A 20,874-nucleotide genomic window follows, 5' to 3' on the forward strand; every position below is an offset into this window, starting at 1 on the left:
TTCAAAAAACTGTTTCCAGTGCAACTACCATCAGAACGTGGATTAAGCACAGCGTTTGTTTGCAAGTCTGCATCCGCCCTGCGGTAGGGAGGCTTTTTGTCTCCGAGGGCCTCGTCGGTACTCAGCGTTTGTTGACTGAAGCAGGGACGGCCCCGGGAGGGCGGCGCCGGCCGCAGGACCGACGTTGAGCAAGGCCCGCCGGACCTTAACCCCGGCTCTTCCTGCCGCTCCCGCCTCCCGCCGCCGAGCCCGCCCCTCGGCGCGGCGCCTGCGCGGGCGGCGGCCAGGTGGGCAGGTGCCGGGCGGGGCGGGGCGGCGCGGCGGGCGCCCGGAAGAGGCGGCGGGGCGGCCAGCGCAACAGGCGGCGGCGCGGCGCGGCGGCATGGACAAGCTGAAGAAGGTGCTGAGCGGGCAGGACACCGAGGACCGCGGCGGCCTGTCCGAGGTGAGCGCGCCCCCCGCCCGGCCTCGGGGGTCCCCGGGCCCTGGCGATGGGCGGGGTCGCGGGGGCCGTCCTGGAGGCCCTGCCGCCGCGCCGCCCTCGGCCTCGGCCCGGCCTGCGGACCGCGGACCCCCGGCCCGGGAGGGGCCTGGCGGGGTGGCCCGGGGCTCGGCGGCGTGCCTGCCAGGGCTTAGGTTGTGGGCTGTGACCCTCCCACCCCACCTCGTGCCAGCTCCTCCTTGTCGCCTGTCTCCGCGACACCGTGAGCTCCTGGAGGGCGGGGACGCAGCTCGCGTCGCTGCCCAGTCGGTCTGCACGGCGGGCCCTCCGGAGACGGCACGTTTCACGGTTTTATTAGAAAGGTGTCGGTCGAGCTGAAACCTGGGCACTCTGTTCTAGAGCCGCGCGGAATGTGTGTCTCCAGTGCTGTGTGCTCTTAGCTTTTGCTTTTGTTTTCCTTATAGCATTCCTCTTTACTTTGTGGTGTGTCCCCCATCTGGAAAAGGAGGGTGTTGAGCAAGATGATATGGCTTCCTTCAACTCGAGACAAATTCCTCCCCTCGCTTTAGGCGGCGCCCCCCTCCCGGGGTTCTCAGCCTGCTTCTCTCCCCGGCTTCTGTGGTTGCTGACTTTATTCCGAGTTTTGTGTGATCCTGGAACCTTCACCCCCTCCGTGACATCCACAACTGTAAACTTGTTTTCTGAGTCTTCACCTTGAAGAAGTGATACTATAGGAATCCAGTGTCACAGGAATTGGGGTTTAACTGTTTTTTTTTTTTACATTTCAGAACAGCTCTGTGGGTTCTTTTTAATTTGTTGCCTTTATTAATTGGTCGAGGCTCAGGGGTAATTTCCTGAGTTCTTTGTCCTTGATTTCTGGATTCTATTAGGAACTCTCCAGTCAGACATCAGGTGGGGCCTAAGAAAGCGTGAGTAGCCACTGTCATGCTCGTCTCCAGCTTCACACCCTGCAGATTGTCAGCCAGCTTTTATGAGCAGCGGGGCTTGGGGGCATGGGGGACCACCCGACTCTTTCTCTTCCTGAGGCCTTTGCTGGGGATGGCCAGTGCTGACAGGAGCGTGATGCCCATATTATCTGTTTAGAAAATAATCGTGCAGCAGGAGACACCCTCCGGAGGGAATGGTGGAGTACAGATTGAAAACATAAACGCTGAGTTTGTTTTTACCTAAAATGATGAATGCCTGTGTTGGACACAATGAAGGGCTTTAAACTATTGTCAGCTCAGGCATGTATTAAATCGATTTTAAAAAGAGTAGGTGCTTCTCTCTTGTTCTAAAACCCTGCTGTCAGTTTCCTCTTTTTGAGTGTGCAATTGCTGTTTGCGTACATCATCGCGTGGACTTCCCGTGGCCGACCTCCCGGGAAACGCTTTGTAGCTGGCCGAATTCCTTTGCAGGGTTGTTTGTGGTAGGTGAGGGCCTCCTTTAAGATGTTGGGACTGACTTGATTGTCCCGCATTTCCCATGGTGTTGAGGCTGGCAAGGCTGGAGGAGTTTTGGTGAAATTTCTGTTTTGTGTGGTAAGTTGAAGTAGGTGGCCTCAAAGTCTCTTCAAATTCGATTACATAAGCTGTCAGAGGTAACCAGAAGTGAGTGATTTTAGACATTTTTACTCTTTTAATGCAGACAATAAAAGCATGACTAGTTCTGTTTCTCCTATCTCTGGAACTCTGTCATTATAAAAGTTGCTTGGCAGTGTCTGATCACAAGTAGCCCTGTGGTAGGTTGTCAACTTGATACCTCACCTTCCTAAAGCCACCTTCAGTCCTTAGTTTCAGTGGGCTTCTCTCTACAAGGCTGGGTTTTATGTTTTCTCTGAAAGAGTCCAGGGATGAGGAGGGTATGAACGGTGCTTGGTTTGAAAGCTCCGGTATTTGTGCAGTATTCCTTTCTCACCTGCTTCTGGTTCCCAACCCTGGAACCCGAACAATTCTTTGCTTTACTTCTTTTTGGCAAGAGCCCCTCTTCTCTCCATGTCCCGGAGTCAAAGGGACCTTTGTGCCTAACTGCCAATCGGACGGCCGGTGAGAGATCGCCTACAAATTCTATCCAGGGACCCTTTTAGCTACTCTGATTTCCACAAAGTGCACTAGCACACTTTCCAGCAACCGTGAGTTTAGAGAGACATTTTACACCCACTGAGCTTGTTTTCATAAGTGGCAACAAGAAGTGTTGAGCTTTCACTGCGTCCAGTCGGGAGATGTGGAACCACAGCTGCCTCCAGCCTGCCCCCAAGCGTGCGCGGGAGAGAGCTTGCAGCTGCCTGGAGTGGAAAAACCCCAACAGTGAAAAGTTACCTCCCCCGCCCCATTTTGGCAAATAGGGTGACATTTGGATGGAATTCAGCTTGAAAGACCTTTGGGACCAACGAGCTGCTTTCCTTTCTGAAGGTGGAAACCAGAACTGCTTCAGGTGATACTGATTTTTGCGAGGGCTGGAATCTCACAGTCCTGTTGAGACTATTCGGTGATCTAAATGTCAAGGCCACTTCAATTTTGGTACTTAACCTTATGGTTTAGCCTCTTTAAAAAAAAAGGTTGACTCTTTAACAGTATCCCTGTTGATGGCAACTAGTGCTCAGGCGCTGAGTCCCATCCAGTCCTGCCCCTACCCTTTTCTCCCTCCATGCAGCTTGGTTTTCTTTTTTACGCCTTGGCAGGGTAAGTTCTCTGGTTCTTGCATGAGCAGAAAGAGTGGTGCCTTTTGACTTTATTCTCTCCTTGGTGGGAGATTGGACAGGTTAGTGAGATGGGGTCTAACCCACTTGTCTGGGGTGCCGGTGCAGCCTGCTGTCAGAGCATCTCATGGCTCAATTTGGGAGGGGAGGTTTCCTTCTATGGAACCACTCCTAACACCCCACTCCTGCTGCGTGTTTCCATCCCTGAGCGTGCCTTTCCGTGCAGGGTTCTATGTTGCTACATGTTCTTGCAGGTGCTGTGTGTGTGTGTGTGTGTGTGTATATGTGTGTATGGGTGTATGTGTGTATGTGTAGTGGGATTGCAGGGTCAGGAGCTCACTTTCAGTATGTGTGACTGTACGGGGTAAAAGGAGAACCCCTTTGGATAACCTGCCCTAAATACCTTTCTCCTGTGTGGAGATGAAGCCACTCTGGAGCAATGCCTGCCACACCCCGGGGAGCCTCTGGTCCTTTTTTTCAAGCATCCAGTTTGACAGGAAGTTTGGAGACAGAGTTGAAAACAGGTCCCTGAGCTGGGAGCAGTCAAGGCTGAGGGAGTGGCCGTTCTAGTGACCCTTGCAGCCTCTGCCACCACCTGCCTTCCTTCATTGGTCGGGTGGCTGTTTGCTCGACAGCTTTCACCACGTTGCCGGGTGGAGACTGTGCTGGCCTCACGAGGTGAGCCCCGTGTGAATATACACTGGGCCTGTCAGGCCAGGAGGCAAGGCCTTTGGTCTCACTGGCTGCCTGTGCCCAGCTTAGAGCAGCAGTGGCCACTTGCATCAGGTGGACAGACTGGGAAGGTCTCTAGCGCAGGCAGTTGGCTGTCGTCTTTGACATGGGGAATAAAAACTCTGGCGAGCCACTTACAGGCTGCCCTGTTCGAGCCGTCTTCCTGGAAATCTTGGCCTCCCCTGAACTTGCTCTTGGCAGGGCTGAATCATGGTGGCAGAGAGTTGGGCTGAGTAGGGCAGTAATTAATTATCTAGGATCTGTCTCACACTTGGGTGACTAGGCTGATGCCAGCACCCTGCAGAACAGTATCTGCACCAGGAGCGAATAACTCAGATGAGAATCCTGATAAGGGTGAGGACCTCAGCCCTCCGAGGTCCTAGAAGTGCCAGCAGGAACAGCAACTGCTGAAGCTCGGCTGGTGGACGCAGCAGACGATGCCCAGTGGGCCCACCTGCCTGAGTGTTGTGCCCTGTCTTTTCCCTTCCCTGGGCCCCGGCATGCCTCTCCAGTGGCGGTCCTCATCCTGCTCGGGCTGCTCTGGGGTCTCCCTGTTTGTGAACTGGGTTGTGCTTGAGGCAGAGTTTCCACTTCTGGAGATGCCCAGCCAGAGGCTCGGTAATGTCTTATCAGCTGCCGGAGAGGAGATTCTCGGGTGGATAAGGACCTGGGTTCCATGACTCATGAGGGTTCTTGTAGCTGTGAGCGGGTAGGATTCCTGTTCCTGCCTTCCTCAGTACAGATTCACACACTGCCTCTATATTAAATTTTATGCTTCCTTTGTTTTTGGCGACTAAACATGCATATACATGTTTGTAATCAGTTTTTTAAAATTTCAGGTTGTCGAGACCTCTTCCTTAAGCTGGGATACCAGAATAAAAGGCTTCATTGCCTGTTTTGCTGTAGGAATTCTCTGCTCGCTCCTGGTAAGACTTCCCTCCCCTCCTCTGTCTTCCGCCTCCCTCCTGCCCTCTGTCTTTCTCCTTTCCTCCACCTGTCTTCTCTTTTGCTCTTCACTGAGCTGCATGGATAAGAAGAGAGAGAGGTGAGGGCGGTGGGAGGGAGCTGTGGGGGTGCAGGGCGGGGCAGGGGGCCAGGCTGTTCTGGGCACTCCTGGCGCGGGCTGCGGTGGGCGGGGTCCTTGCGTGACACCCCGTGCATGCTTCCTCTTCCAGGGTACTTTTCTGCTCTGGGTGCCGAGGAAGGGACTGTACCTCTTCGCGGTGTTTTACACCTTTGGCAACATCGCCTCCATTGGGAGGTAAGTGTTTTTTTATCTAACCGTAGCCAGTTATTAGATGGGAAAACGACTGTGGATTGTGCTTGAGACGAGGTGAGGGCGGATGCTTCAATAGTTTCAAAGACTTGGAGAGAAAAGAGGTAGTTAAAATACATCCCGTCCATATCCTATCACTTGAAAATGTTTTTATATCTCAGTTTATCTTTGAAATACACCTAAGAGAAAGCACACACCGGTGAGATTTTACATACGAGGGAGCCGTAGTGCAGGGCTGGTGAATGGGTTCTTCGAGGCTTACGACACACCCCTCTCCAGTGCTCTAGTCTTACTGCTGCCAGAGACTGAGTCGATGATTTTGGGCCACCGGGCCAGTGGCTGCAGGTGAAACTTGGTATTATTTTGTGTAAGACCATCTCAGACCTGAGCGTCGGCTCATGAGGGCGGGGTGTCCGATGGAGAGGTTCCGGATGTGGGCAGCCCTTTCCACGCGCTGTGGGTGCAGAGACGTCCTGGTCGAGCTCATTTACTCTACTGCTTCAGCCGCATGTGTGTGCTGACAGCTCCAGTCCTGCCTCCAGCCAGGAGTGCTGGTCTGACCTCTGCCTGAGCGGCCTGCTGGGACCTGACCTCAGCCATCTTTTGTCCACCTTCCCTTGTATCTCAGGGAATGGCTCAGAGCCCTGGGTGTCCAGGTGCCCCCCCTAATTACTCACCAGGGCTTGGCGTCGACCTCACACTGCTCCTTCCTCCTTGTCTCTGTAGCTCTTGTCCCTCTCTGATTGACTCACGTGCTCCATGAGTAAGCCCTGTTCACATCCTGTGCTGGGCTCTGAGCATTCAAAGACAAGTGTGGTGTGGTTCCTGCCTCGATGGCGCTCACTGGTCAGCCAGGCAGACAGACATATAAACTGCTAACATAATAGGATATGGAGAGAGAGGTGCTCGGGGAGGGGCAGCTGAGCCGATCTGATCTGACCTGGGGAGCTGGGGGGACTCCTAAGAAGGGGGCGTCTGAGCTGCCCTTGGCTCTGGCCTGTACCACTTCTCCTCTGAACTGCTGCAGGAGTCCTCTCCTGGGCTTCTCTGCCTCCTCCTTGTCCCTCTCCATGCCGTTTTCCACAGAGGTTTGGCACCACTCATGTTCAGCCCTGATCACCTCCCTTAGTGGCTCTCCGTTCCCTCTCTACGGGGGACGTCCAGACCCCTCAGCATGCATACAGGTGAGGCCCTTAAGGTCTGCCCCTACCCAGTGCACTCCCCAGCCAGGCTCAACTGCCTGCATTTCCCCAGACATCTGTGTGCCTTTGCTGAGGCTCTGTTCTCTGCGTGGAATGCTGCCCCATCTGAGACTCCCTGCCCCCCCAACCCCTGCATTTCATGCATACTTGGTCATTTCTCAAGGCTCAAAAGTCACTTCTATGAAACTTTTCCTGATTACCTTTTGCCTTCCAGAATCAGTGACCTCCTCCTTTATATGGGGCTCTCTAGATCCCATATATATTTATGTGACAGCACAGATCGCATTTTATTACACTTGTTACAAGTCTGTAAGCAACTTGACAAGGGCTGCACTCTGTCTTACTTGTCCCTAATTGTCCCCAAGCCTAAATTGTCTGTTTTTGGCTGGAAATGTTAACAAAATGATTGAGTATCTGACTCTGGCCACCTCCTTAAAGCTTAATTTACTAATGCTTGTGATAGTAAAACGATGGCCCGCAGAGATGTCTAATCTTGCCTCTAATGCCCTCTCAAATACTACCTTTAGTGGGGAGCTTTGGGCAGACAGTGTAGCTTATAATGTGGCGCTTAGACCTAGCATAAACATAGGGGTGCGTGGGTTAGTCCAAAGGAACGATTTAGCAGAGCCTAATGGGGCCAACTCTTTGCAGCATTGCCTAGGGAAGTAATCAGGGGAGCAGGTTGTTCCAGGGTGTGTCTGGGAGTCTGTGGCCTTACCTGTAATCTGTTATATTTTTGTATATTCGCTGCATTCAGCTTTTAAGGCCTGCCTTGGCTGTTGCCTCTCGTTCAGTGTAGGCTACAGAGTGCCTCAGCTCTAACACTTGACCTGAGCCTACAGCCTTGGGTTCAAGTTGAAACTTAATGGCGCTTCAAAAAGAGAGGTAGCTTTATTAAAAAATTTTTTTTAATTGAATACTCAGTAGCTACTGCTGGTTGGCTTGAATTGTAACCACTGACTGTAACAAGCTACCCTGGGGTGATGCCACACGGGGTGTTTCTCTCAGGGGCTGGGAAATGTGCTGTAGAGCTGGCCCGCCCCGCTGTGTCAGGTGTGCCGGTCTGCCTCATTCATGCACATGCTCCCTCTCCGTCACCTCCCACGTGCCATTCATACAAAGGCACGCCAGGGATGTCTCTTGGAGCTTTGAGATCCGATACGCGTGGATTTGCATGCCGGCTCTTTAAGTTCCTAGCTGTGTGATCTTGGATAAGTAAATCTCACCTTTCTGAGCTTCGTTTTCTTTTCTCTGAAATAAATGTAATAATACTTACCTGACAGTTGTTGAGGGGGTGAAGTGAGGTCATGTATGTGATACCCGGCATTTAGAAAACGCTGAACAGATAATAGATGATATTATTATCATCGTTAGAATTATTCCCTGGAGATTATGAAAGAAAATGAAATGCTCGACTTTGTAACATAAACAACCTAAGCCTGTAAGCTGTGGTTTTTCTTCTTTAGATTACTGGCATCTTTGGTTTGTCTGTCTCTTTCCTGGGGTAGCTTGTTGAGCAGGAAGTTAGCACCTTGAAGAGATGGGGTCCTCCAACCTCCTGGTTGTGAATGTGGTTCCAGAGTCAGACCTACATGCATTTCCAGCCCAGCTCTGCTGTATTCTAGTTGGGTGGCCTTGGATAAATAACAAGTCCTTCTGGGCTTTAGTTTCTGCATCCGTAAAACAGGTTTGGTTTACTCCTGTGATCAACCCCGCCCATCACTGGTTGATGGATTAAGTGAGAATAAAACACAGAAGGCCTTAGCGCTGCGCCCAGCGCAGAGGGAGAGCTTTTCAGATGTTGTCTCTGTTTCTGCTATGTTGCTGCAGGTAATGTGGGGAGGCGGTGGGGAGGACCGTGCTGTGCCCGGGGTGGTTTTGTCCTGGTCTGAATGATGTGTGTCTCTCTGCCTCTCAGCACTGTCTTCCTCATGGGACCAATGAAACAGCTGAAGCGAATGTTTGAGCCAACGCGTTTGATTGCAACTATCATGGTGCTGGTAAGGTCCGCCTTATAGCTGGACTTCTAAAATGGAGTTTTTATTTCTGCCGTATGGAGTTTTTTTTTCCTCTTAAACCTAAAGACCTTTCCTTTCGTCTTTGCTTATTCCCTGAGCCTGTAACCACTGTGGCAGAAGGGAACATTCTTCAGTTAATAATTACCTGCCCTTAGTGTTTCAGCTGGTGTTAAAGCACTCCAGAGGGCGACACTTGTCAAATTAGCCCAACTAATTTCGTAGTAAGAGGGCTTGGACACCCTCCTTGTGGTGATGGGTGAAGGCACGCACACCGGCAGAGCTGAGAGGGAATGGCTTGGAAGCACAGGGGCGTTCTCGGAGTGGGTGTCCAGCCTCCCAGGGCAGGCTCTTGTTCCCTCATCATTGCCTGACTTTGGGATCATACTTGTTTTCCTGAAGTCTAGTCTCCTCGTGGCCCATCGGCCCTGCGCCCTGCTCTGACAACAGTGCCTTCGTTCTTGTCATATCTTCCTGTCTCGTTAACCCAGAATGCCTCTCCCTTCTTTGGGCCATTCTCGTCCATGTAACCATCAGAATCATTCCAGACCACGTTCTCTGGCCTCCTATTATAATTATCAGTATTACAGTATTTGGAACTTGGTCAACATCCTTTTATTTTTAGTTTCATTTGTGTGCCTCTTATTCAAACAGGTAAGTCCTCTACGGCTGTGACCATGTTTGCTGTTTAGTGTCTTTTCAGAGTACTGAGCACAATGCTGGACACAAAATATTTAGGACGTGTTTATTGAGTGGTGACTGTTATAGAAGGATGGAGATGACAGGCGTGACGGACAGCTGGAATTCTAATTGTTCTTGGCCAGCACCAGATGTAGGTGGCCTGGCCAAGTCTCTCATAGAAAGAACTTTCTAAGAAAGGACTTAGGGAAAGTGTTAGGTGGGTGGAAACAAGTAACTGACTCGCTGACTATGAGATTGACCTCTTGTGTGAACCTTGTCCTCGCCTGCTCTCTCCATGCTGGAGACTAGTGTTTGGCGGAGTTAAAATGCAGAGGTGTGTGTTAAACCTCCTCTAGTATGTTTGAATGAAAAGGTGGATGGGTGAGGATGTGGACTGGAAATGTGATTTTGTTTGCTGGACAGAGATTTTGGGAAAATTTGAAAGTAGGAGAAGATTCTTCTCTTTTTAATCTACGTGAGTCCTTATTGTCTAGGTTAATTTCATTGGGATTTTTGACTCTTCTGCCAAACGTGGGTGCTCACGTGGGTTAAATGCTTTGAAATGAAGGATGCGTTTGGTTGCTGTGGCAATCACAGAATCTGATTACTGTGTAGCTCGATAAGTATTGTTCTAAGTTTGCCAAGAAGAAGTCTTTACAGTTTTTTTCCATGTTGTCATTGCATTCATTAAATAATGTTTCCTTTCTCTCCATAGTTGTTTTTTGCACTTACCCTGTGTTCTGCCTTTTGGGTAAGTGTGTGTTTTAATTTCCCTTAACCTTTGTGGTTTATGCCTCTTGTCTCTCAGCCATGTAACCGTGTTGTTTTTCTCTTAGTGGCATAACAAGGGACTTGCTCTCATCTTCTGCATTTTGCAGTCTTTGGCCCTGACGTGGTAAGTAGCCTTTTATACACTCCCCTCCCACGTGGATTGCTGACTCACGCAGCTGAAGGAGATAAAATCCAACACGGTGTGGGCAGGAGGAGTAGGAAAACATAGAGGCTTTTCAACTTAGGAATTCTCAATGGTGCCGGCAAGGTCAGATGCGAGAGCAAAGCCTGTTGACTCGGCCCGCTGCCCGTAGAGGGCATGAGTGGTCTCCAGTGCTTTGGGAGGCTGGCTTTCTGCCTGCCGAAGCATTTTTGCTGGTCTCATGGTTGACTTTGAAATATTACAAATGTTATTAAACCACCCACATCCGGTAAGAGCAAGGACAATGAAGTATTATAGGGGCTAGTGAAAAGAGGCTTGTGAGTCAAATAGACATTAGAGAAAAAGGAAAGGGGTAAGAAAAATAATGAGCATTACATTTGGGATGGAATGAGTCATTTCACAGAAGGACAAAGAATGAATTGTCAGCAGGAGACGAGGAACAGTGACTGACGAAATGGAAACGGTGTAGCTGTGGGCTGTGGGATCAGCATGTGCACTGGAGGCCTGATGGTGGGACCAGGGGTCGTGACTCAAGGCCCTGCCTAGTGAGAGCAGCCCTGGAGGCGTTAGTATCCAGAACCATGGTGGGGCTGTAGGTTCAGGGCCGTTTCAAACCTGTCCAACCTCAAAGTGGGCGGCGGGGTGGCTCGTGTGGGACCTGTGGCTTCTGAGCCGTTTCTGTGACACTCAAAGTTTATCAAGGGCTGGCGTCTGCCAGAGTAGTTTTAGGAGGGACGTGACTGATCCACTCTGGAGAAAAATGTTTGCTCTAATGCAAAAAAAGAGGACTGTGAACGTTTTAAAGCTTCCAGGGATCAATTAGACTCCTCTTTAGAAAAGGATCTTGAGCCTGCAAGCCTAACCCCAGCCATCCCTTTAGTAATTTGGACTTTGAATAAATGCCTTTTGGAATTTCCTGTGTTCACAAGTAGGTGAGCTTCTGGACGTGGTGAGTGTAAGATATGGAGAAGAACGGCGGCCTGATGTTAGTGTGACACACACGTTTTGGTAGTAGGTCCTGAAAGGGCCTGGTCTGATGGCTTATGTTTCTATTTTGGTTTTCCTCTGGGGGCAGAAATTAGTGCCCACATACACATGTCTTTCTTTGCTTGTAGACTGATTTGGAACCCAGTTTCAAAAGGTCAGCATTCGTACCGGCTCAGGCAGATGGCGACGGGCGCGGGTCGAGCTGACTGAGAGCACCGGGAGATCTTTGGGCGTGGGTTCTTGGAGAACCGTGGGTTGCTTATATTTTCATCCATAGAATAGTTGGTAGTGTTTTTTTTTCTTTTTCTCTTCTCTTTTCTCTTCTCTTAAATTTAATAGGAACACAGCAGAAAGTTTATCCCAGTTGGGTAGAAGTTGTATTCTGCCAAGGATTTGTAAAATACCAGAGGACGACTGATCTGGATTTTACTTGGTGTTCTTTTGGGAATACCTTCTCTGGGCCATCTGGCTGTCTGGAATCTGCCTATTTTCGGTGATCCTGCTGGCTCATTTGGTTAAAGCGGAATTCCAGTGCGGCCGAGCTGACAGGCTCGTCTCCACACAGGCCTTTTGCCCTCCTTCTTTGGCCATAGATGACACTCCCCTCCCTGGTTATCCACATGTGTGCACGTCTGTGTGTGCCGTGGGAGTGTGAACCCTCTGCACGGAGGGGGGTGGTCTGGATATGTCACTGTAGGTGCTTTGACAGCTCAGAAGCCCCTTCTGCTGTGTGATCTCCCCCTCCCTTCGCTTGACTTGACCTTTGTTCTGTTTGTCTTTCGTTGTAGGTATAGCCTTTCCTTCATACCGTTTGCAAGGTAAGACTAACTGTATTTAAGCCTGTAACTCCCGTCATTTGGGGGTGGTGATGTGTTTGCACAGGGGTGATGTGTTTGCACAGGGCCTTTTAGTGTAGAGTGCTTTCAGAGAGTTTAGTATCTTTACTAAAATCCTTTAAGACAAACAGGCGGACGTTATCTACCTGTTGCAGACATGAGTAAGCTAAGGGTCCCCGCCGCTGCCGCCCGTTATGCAACATGATGGGCATTGGCCGAGGTCCTCTGATTCCTGGTGCCGTGAGCATTCTGCTGTGATATGTAGTCAAATATGCACATTATTGCTCTTCTAACCTGTAGCTTTGAGGGAATGTTTTTAAAGGTGAGTATCACTGAGCCAGAGCTGGAGGGGTCTCAGTTTACTCTTGTTTTCTTGTGGTCCCCCATTGATGGGACACTTAAGATGAGCGTTCATAAAGGGGGAGTAAGAGGGCCGGGTCTCTGGAGGACCAGGGTTTCCTAATTAGCATGTGACCCTTCCCACCCACTTGACCCCTCTAGGCTCGGAGGACTCGCTGGTAACAAGAGGGGTGGGACTTGAGCACGCCAGAGCCCCTCCCCACCCTGAGGTTCTGACACGTCCAGCGGCCTTACATCAGCACCTCAGCCATGGGCCTCTCACAGTTAGCCAGGTGATCTTTGCCTCTGACTGTTCCAGTGTAATCATTTAATTTCTATTCTTCTCTGTCATTACCTGATAACTAAAAAAGAAGCTTTTTAGCTGTGTTGAGGAAATGAAGACTTGTGCCTGAGCTGGGAAGGAGGAAGAGCAGGCTGTGTCTTCCGCACGCCGAGTCTGTTGCTCACGTGATTTGAACACGCTGGGCAGTGACTGATTACATGAGGAGCTGCCAGGCCCATCGACTTGGAGGCAGCTGATGGCCTTGCGGATGGTTTCTAGGAGGATGATAGTTGTGAGATACTCCGTGCCACCCCGGCCAGTTTCCGGAGATGGTGACTGTCTGAGAAGAGCGTGGGCAAGGATGCTCTTGGTCACTAGGTTTTTAGGTGAAATAAGCCGGAGCCTGTCATGCTAGAGCATCCAAGGAGATATTTGTCAACCTGCCAACAGTTTGAATATATCTTAGTGCCAGGACCAGCTGCATAATTTCCAGGCCCCAGTGCAAAATCTAAATGTGAGCTCCTTGTTAAAAGATGATTATGAATTTCAAGATGGCAACAGCAGAGCATTAAACCAATGTGGACCCTTTGAAATATGGGGTTCAGTGCAACTGCGTATGTCTCCTACCTTTGAAGCCGGGCCTGCTTGGGGCCATCCTTCAGGGCTTCAGACTTGATCTGGACTGGCATTTATAGATCTTATGTACAGGGATGGGTAGAATGATAGAATGCTATTGGAAGAAGTGAGTTTCATGTGCTGAGTGGATGAAAATTTTTATAGTAGGGAAGGAATCACAAAGGTGGGCCCTACCCTTCTCTTTGTAGCTTCACCTAGAATAGCCCTTCCCACAGTGTTCCACAGAAATAGTGTTTATGTGGAGGAAAAGGGTTCTGTGATCAAATAAGTTTGGGAAACAGATTAAGCAAAATTAGGTAGCTTCCTTGATACCCAGATTTTCAGATCCTTTAATATGTTGTGTGTATTGTGAGCTGCCATATTTGGCCGTGAAACCCTTTCTTGTGTAGAGCATCGCCTGGGACTACAGTACAGAGAAATGCTGTCCTGGAATTATCTTGGTATTCAAACGCAGTGCCCGCTCATGCACATGCTTTCACTCACCTCGCCCTCCCTGTGACTCACAGTGTCCTTGGGACAGTGCAGCTGAGAACACAGGAGGAATGGAGCTGGGGCAAGAGGCTCTCGGACACAGCCGGCTGTGGTGGTGGGGTGGAGGTGCTTGCTTGAATAGAAGAGTAATTTCTTGAGCATCCACTCTTCCCTTGCACTGTCTACACTGAATTCCAAGGGGTAAGAACCTGGGGTAGGGCTAAGATGGCAGGTTCATAAGTGCTTAGTACCTGTAGAGAGCTCCCCTGTGCTAGGGGGCTCTGGAGAGATGTCCCTTGACAGGTGTCTGCCGCCCACTTAGCACAGAGCAGGCCCTGGTGAGTGCTGACGTGATGCTTCTGTGACGCTGGTCGACGTGCAAGTGCACAGTCCTGTCTAGGTTCTTGTTTCTGATCGTCCCTATCTTCTCCCTGTCTTTTCGTCTGATTATCATGGTAGCTGTCATTTAGTAAGCCCCTCCTCTGTTCAGTGCACTCATTCCCGCAGCTGGTCTGTAGGGGAGGTGGCGACGTCCTCTTTTACAGATGAGAATTTGAAACTCAAACAGGACAAGCCACTTGCCCAGGATAATACTACTCATAGTTCTGGAAGCTGAGGTTTGATGCCAAGTGGATCTGACCCCACAGTCTGGGTGCTTTTGGCAGTGTGTTACTCTGGGTGCCCAGGAAATCTAAAGGAGGGTCTTTACCACTTACAGGAGCCTTTGGGTGATGATCTCCCATTTATCTTTGTGTTTTTTCCTTCCTAGGGATGCTGTGAAGAAGTGTTTTGCAGCGTGTCTTGCATAACATGCGGCCAGTTTTGCAAAGCTTTGGAAGGCACTATGGACGGAAGCTGGTGGATGGTTTTGTAAATATCTTTGAAACCTCTGTCTTACAGACGTGTGCCTTTTATCTTGCAGCAGTGTGTTGCTTGCAAGCTGAACATTTGAGGCTTGCTTCTGGAACGAATCAGCCACATGTTCCCCAATCTAAATGTGTGTAGCACAAAGTGAGAGGTGGGTTCTGTATCTCACGGAGTGGCCTGTTTCTCGTGCACCTCTTTCCTCTTTGGATGGCGTTCCTCTGAATTTCCCTAAATAAAAACATTGTTAAGCAGCAGCAGACAAGCCTTGGGCACCTGTGATCCCCAGGTGGCGACAGGAGCCTCATTGGAGCTGTCAGGGATGCAGCAGTAAGGGACAGAGTGTGGGGTCAGCAGGGGCTTTGCAGACTTGTCGCTCAACATGGAGACCATCACCCTGCCTCACAGTGTGGACGTGCTTCTGCTCTGGTGTCTGAACAAGTGCTTCTGCCCCCCGGCCTGTGGAGGGAAGTGGAAGAGGAGCCCTTTTTGGTGATCTGTGCTGTTTTCACCCTGAGCCTGGGCGCTCTTGCTGTTCTGGTTCCACCCCCGACCGTGGAATGTATCTCCTAACATTCAGTGCACACTCTTTCTCTTGGGTTTTTCTTTCTTTTTCCCCCTCCCCCACTTGTCTTTACTCCTGACCTCCTGGTACTAGATTGAGAGGAACAAAGCAGTGACAGAAAACACTGCTGTTTCCTTTTGGACAAGAGCTGACAGGAGGTGAAAAATCTTACTCTTCTCTGCTGTATTTTTTCCCTTCATTATGTATAAGCGTTTGCTTTTAAACTGATTGTGTTTTCCGTCCTCCCCTGGAGTGGGGCCAGGGGAAGGCAGAGCCTGGCTGCGGGGCCAGCAGGAAGGAGGCCCGCCCGCCTGGTGACCTTTACACAGTCCTGGGTTTTACCCTTGAGCCTGTGCTGGAGACACTGTGGCTTGCAGGGTGGTCATACCCCCGCCTGAGGCCTAAACGCAGACAGAGCACTTTCGTGTCTGTGATCTTATCTGGCCCTTCCAAGGCCTTGTGATGAAGCAGGGCTGTTATCCCCTGTGCCGTCAAGGAAATCAAGGCTCAGAGAGGTCACCAGCTCTGCCCAAAGCCACAGTTGGTGGCCGAACTGAGCCCAGAGCTGGGGGGCCCGGCTTAGTCTCCTTCACCACCCTGTATTTCCTGTGTGGCTCTGGGGTGCCTCCTGCAACTGTTTTCTCTGTTCGTCAGCCAGGCCTGTGTCTTTTCGGGTCCCAGTCTCTATGTCACTGCCGTGTCTCCCCCCAGTCTCCCTTTGGGAAGCTTTCTCCTGGCTCTGTAGGATCTCCGTTGTTCCCTTCTGTTCCTTTTTAGCTTGTCCCTGCTGCCTGACTGTCATAAATGCCCTGTCTTGGCATTCCAGGACCTCCGGAGTCCCCCTACACATGAGATCTGGGTTTGCCTGTCTGCTCCTTACCCAGGGCCAGCTGATCTGCTTGGGCTCTTGTCTGGGGACCTCCAAACCAAAGGCTGGGTCTACCACCTGTCTCCTTGCCTGTGGCTAATTGCTGATTGCTTTCTCCTGCTGTAGCTGAGAGCTCAGACTGGCCAGCTTTTACCTCTGAGCTGGGGAGGCGTGAACAGGCGTGATGGGGCCAGAGTGCAGAGCCAGTCTGACCAGGCCCTTTGTAGGCTGTTGAGGGCGGCCTGTCTTATACTGAGGTCCTCCCCTGCCTTCAGCCAGGAAGGGAAATTGTATGCCACCCTCTGGCTTTTGTGGCTTCCTTCACATCCCAGGTGCCTCTAGGAGATAGCTCAGACCTCAGAAGGGCTCCAGGAAGGGGCCTGAAGGAGGTCCGGAGTGCTCATGATTCCGCTCTGTAGAGCCAGTGTGAGGCCAGCCTGGAGTAACACGCCAGCAAAGCTGATCCCTCTGTGCCCTTTTTAATGGCTGGACTTGACTTTGTGGGACACGCGGCTGAGGTGCCTTTTGAGATGTCACCAGAGCTGTGTGCATAGTGGTAGAGAATGTGGGCTTTGAAGTCAAACAGATCTGGGTGTGAGCTGTGGCTCAGTCACATACTAGTTCATGGGGAACAAGTTACTTAACTTCTGGTGCCCAGTTTGTGCATCTGTTTAAAGATAATGGGGACAACAGTTCCTGCTGGATCGTTGCAGGATGTCATTGAGCTGTTTCAGGTGCTTGGCTTGGGGCCTAGCACAGCTAAATGATATCTCAGTAAAAGGTAGGTGTTATTATTTAATCCCTGAAATAATTGATGACCTTTGAAGGTGACAGGGTGAACGTCTCTCTGACCATTAATATATGTAAAAAAATATTTATGTAGTACTGTGTGTCCAGCATATGTAGACATTGCCATGCGTTATCTCATTTAAAATAATCACAGTAACTTTGCTGGGCCACTGGTCTTGTCTCCATTATCATGGGGAAGAGCCTCAGAGGGTCGGGGGTCGCTGCCAGACCTCACCAGTAGAGGGCGTCGGTTCTTGCACAGAAGCTCCTGCTGTGCCCTCAGGCCTGTGGCGAGTTTGCTCAGATGGCTCCAGTCAGGACACTTGGGCAGCCTTATCCTTTCATTGCTTCCCTGCTTGTTTTTGTCTGCTGGACCGTGGGAGAAAGAGCTCCAGACAATCTGCTGAAAGCTGTCACCAAGCCACAGTGCCTGCTGGCTGAGACGAGGGTGGGGAATGGGGCTTTTAGACCCCGTGGCTGTACTGGTTTCTGCTTCTTGCCTCCCCTGCCCTCTGTCCTGCCCTGTTCACTGCTGGGTGAAGGGGAGAGCGTGGCAGTTTTGGAGGGAAGGGAACCATTGAGGCGACTCTTGCAGACGAGAAATGTGCTCCCCTCAGGTCACGCTTCCAGCTGGGCAGATCGTTGGCCCTGTGATCACTGTATTGGGAGCAGCACATGCCCGGCCCGTGCCCTGGCCCTCTCCGCTCCTCGCAGCCCCTCCGAGACTGCTTGTTTGATGTGGCTGTCCGTCCATTTGCTAGCTGGCTGCCTCCCTTCTGCTGTCGCACTCTCTCGGAGATTCCCCTTTGGCCAAATGTGCTCAGGGGGCCCTGGTTCTCCAGCTCCTCTGCGTGGCTGTGCCCCTGGCCACTGCTGCTCAGCCCAGGCTGGAGTTCCTTCTCTCCCTCTCGCAGACGGCTCTCTTGTCTCTGGGAAGGATGAAATCCTATCCCCAGTTTAGGATTTTCTCTGGGTTGATTACGTCAGTGCTTGGAGCCTCTTTGCATCACTTTTGTGTGGTGACTTTGTGGGTTATCCACCTGAGTGACACCTCCTTTCCACCCTAATCAGTGTATGCTCAGGGAGCAAGAAATAAAATGAAACGCATCTAAATAAAATTACTTTTGGATACTTCCATTAGAAAAGATAGTTAAAAAGTGGGTCATACCTTAAAAAAAAAAAGGGTATGGGGTTACTGGTTTGGCTGCTTCTGCTTTTGACAGCTCTGTGAGAGTGCAGTTATTGGAGCATGAGGGATGAGACTCCATGGGATGAATTGGGAAATGGAACTGCAGCCCTGTGATTGGATTTCCTTCTGTCTGGGGCAGCCCACCCCAGGCCTGCTTTCTCTTCTCTTTCCTCACACGACTTCTGACGAGGGGCGGCTGCAGGATTACAGATACCTTAAAATTCACCACCTATCCTTAAACCTCATTTTCAGCAAAAAAAAAAAAAGAAAGAAAAAATGAGTGTTTAAGATTTATAAAGCCGTTTTGCTAGATTCTTGGCGTAGTTCTTTCGATTTTAAAATCCAGGATTTTCTTTTATAAGTTTTAAGATGTACAGTAGTTTCCTTGCAAATAGCATTTTTAAAAAAGCTAATACACCTTCAACTGAGGTTAAATACAGCTTGTGTCTGTGTAACTCATGATAAGACATTGACAAAAGAGTTTAGAAGTTTACATTTTTTGGAAATTCTTATTTAAAAACTTGGTTGAGTGGTTAAATTATGTGGCTTTATAGTACCTTATAATTCATAATTTTATGAAATTCTGAGATCTTGAGAATTTTTAGTCAGAGGAAAGTGCTCTACCGTTTATTTGATCCCAGTCCACTCAAGATAGGGTGGTTAGTTCCAGTTTTTGGCTATTTCCAGTTCTACCCCAAATGCATAGGTGACAGTCCCAAGTCCCTGGTACACTTCAGCTTTGCTCCTGGGAGCTCAGGTTCTGTTGCAGAAACTCACAGAGCACGGCGAGGACACTCACTGCAGAGGGGGTGAGTGGAGCCCAGGGAGGCTGACAGGGGCCGCAGAGCCTTTGTTCATATAAATTGACAGAATCAAATCACATCCTCCCTAGCAGGAGCTGATAAACTGATATGGGCTTAGAAGTGTACAAAATATTCCTATAGACATAAGCATTTTTTGAAACCCGGGAAGAGTGAGTTCACTAGACAGGAGAAACATGGCTATTTGAAATGAAAGGTCAGTCCATAGTGTTGTAGTAAACCATTAATACTGATGTATAAATTCACGGTAAAGCGGTGTCACTACAGTTAATAAACAGCACCAAATATATGTATATACACACATGTATATATATCATGGACAAGAATTTCCTGATCTAGATAGGCTGCCTAAACTTAACATCCTTGTGAGGCATCCTGTAAGACGAATTGGAGACTGGTATCTGGGCAGGACGTTGCTCTGTCTATTGGACTCCATTCTCCAGGAATGGATAATGAGCCTTACTCTAAATACAGATGGACCTTGTGTTTGTGTAAATGTCCTAAAGGAGAACCATAGTTTACATTCAGTCTCATGGTCTTTCTGCTATGAAGTGTTTATTTTGCCTTTTTCAGTATATTTGCTTGACTTAGCCTCTTTGAACAAGGAAAGGAAAAATAAAAAACCCTTTGAACTCTGATCTTTTGCTGCTTTTGTAGATTCTGATTGTGAAGTTGGGGGTGAGGAGGTTCAAAAGCCCATGGGGAATTTATCTGCCTTCAAAACATTGTGCCTGTTGTAATATGATGAGCTTTTAAAGTTTAAAGTTTTGTTAAAACATGTATCAATTTTGTAATTGTATAGATACTCAGCTAATTTTGAATGCTGCTGATTGCATAACTGAATTTTTTACATCCAAAAATATATTCTTGTGTGCTGCTTTTCCTCCCTTGAGACTCTATTTCATACAATAAAGATTGTTTTGTTTTTACTAACTCATTTCAAAGAGGAAAAATTTTGCTGGTAATTAAGTTGCTTTTCCCCCCAAAACATCACAAAACAATTCTCCCTTTTTTTGTCATTGTTTCCTTCTCCAATAAATGATAGCATTGCGAGCTTTACTAAATCCGGTGTGGTCTCTTACTCATGTTTGTTTTTCCAGGAGTCGCTAAGCCAAAAGAAGACTATGACTACAAGAAAAGACCGTGTCTTTAATTCGAATTCTTAATGTGTAGCACACATTGTAAGCACTTAAAGATATTTTTTGAGCTAAATTGCTGGATAACCCTCTCTTTCTGATGACTTGGGGGATAGCGTGGGTCTCAGAACAGTTTGAAGGTTTTGAAGGTATGACATCTCAAGTGTTTATTTTAGATTATTTCTGCACACCTACCTGGTTTAGTCGCTTTGCATAAACTAGGTTGTCAAATTCAATAGCATAAAGTTTGTAGTATTCCCTTATTCTTTTAATGTCTGTAGGATTTGTAGTTATGTCTGCTCTTTCATTACTGATACTATAATTTGTGTCTCCTGTCTTGATCAGTCTAGCTAGAGGTTTATCATTTTATTGATCCTTTCAAAGACAACCCAGTTGAAAAGATCTGAACAGACATTTAACAAAAGAAGATGCATGAATCCATTTAACAAAAGAAAATATGTGAATGGCCAACAAACATCTAATACATGCTGTATTATCATTATATGAAGTTTTAAAAAATGGAAAACTCAATTCTAGACTTTAAAGACGCATTCTCAGGTTATAGTGAAAAGCACAGAAGCTGCTTGCATACAGATTAGGATAGTGACGACTGTGGGAGGGATGGAGAGGTTAGTGATTGGGACGGGACGCGGGTGAGAGGGACTCTGGGTGCTGGTCATATCCTGTTTCTTGGTAAGTGGTTCTTGCAAGGTGTCCACTCTGATCAGTCACGCACTGTGTGTTTTGCGTATGTGCACTTTGGTGATGTGTTCTATTGTACAATAAAAGCCAGCTTTGGTTTCATTGCTTTTCACTATTGGTTGTCTGTTTTTTTATTTAATTGATTTATTTTCTTACCTTTATTAATTTCTTTCCTTATGCTTACTTTGGGTTTAAGTTACTCTTCTAGCTTTTTAAGCTTAAATAATTGATTTTAGATCTTTCTTCTTTTCTAGTATAACGCTATAATTTTCCCTCTAAGCACTGCTTTAGCTGCATCTCACAGGTTTGCTATGTTATTTTTGTTTTACTTCAGTTCAAAATATTTTATTTCCCTGTGATTTCTTCTTTGACCCATTGGTTACTTAGAAGTATGTTTAATTTTAAAAC

At 48.8% G+C, this 20,874-nt stretch overlaps 1 protein-coding gene across 1 annotated transcript; it reads left to right on the plus strand.

The window, feature by feature from the left end:
• Positions 1-287: 287 nt before the first annotated feature.
• Positions 288-19,692, plus strand: SFT2D2 (SFT2 domain containing 2). Its single transcript, XM_023640509.2, has 8 exons — positions 288-445; positions 4,712-4,798; positions 5,048-5,133; positions 8,269-8,350; positions 9,762-9,797; positions 9,883-9,941; positions 11,756-11,785; positions 14,302-19,692. The coding sequence occupies exons 1-8, from the start codon at positions 383-385 to the stop codon at positions 14,339-14,341; spliced, it is 483 nt and encodes a 160-aa protein (XP_023496277.1). The 5' UTR covers positions 288-382; the 3' UTR covers positions 14,342-19,692.
• The last annotated feature ends 1,182 nt before the right edge of the window (positions 19,693-20,874 follow it).

Source organism: Equus caballus, chromosome 5 (genome assembly GCF_041296265.1).
Source record: "Equus caballus isolate H_3958 breed thoroughbred chromosome 5, TB-T2T, whole genome shotgun sequence".
NCBI classification, from domain to species: Eukaryota; Metazoa; Chordata; class Mammalia; order Perissodactyla; family Equidae; genus Equus; species Equus caballus.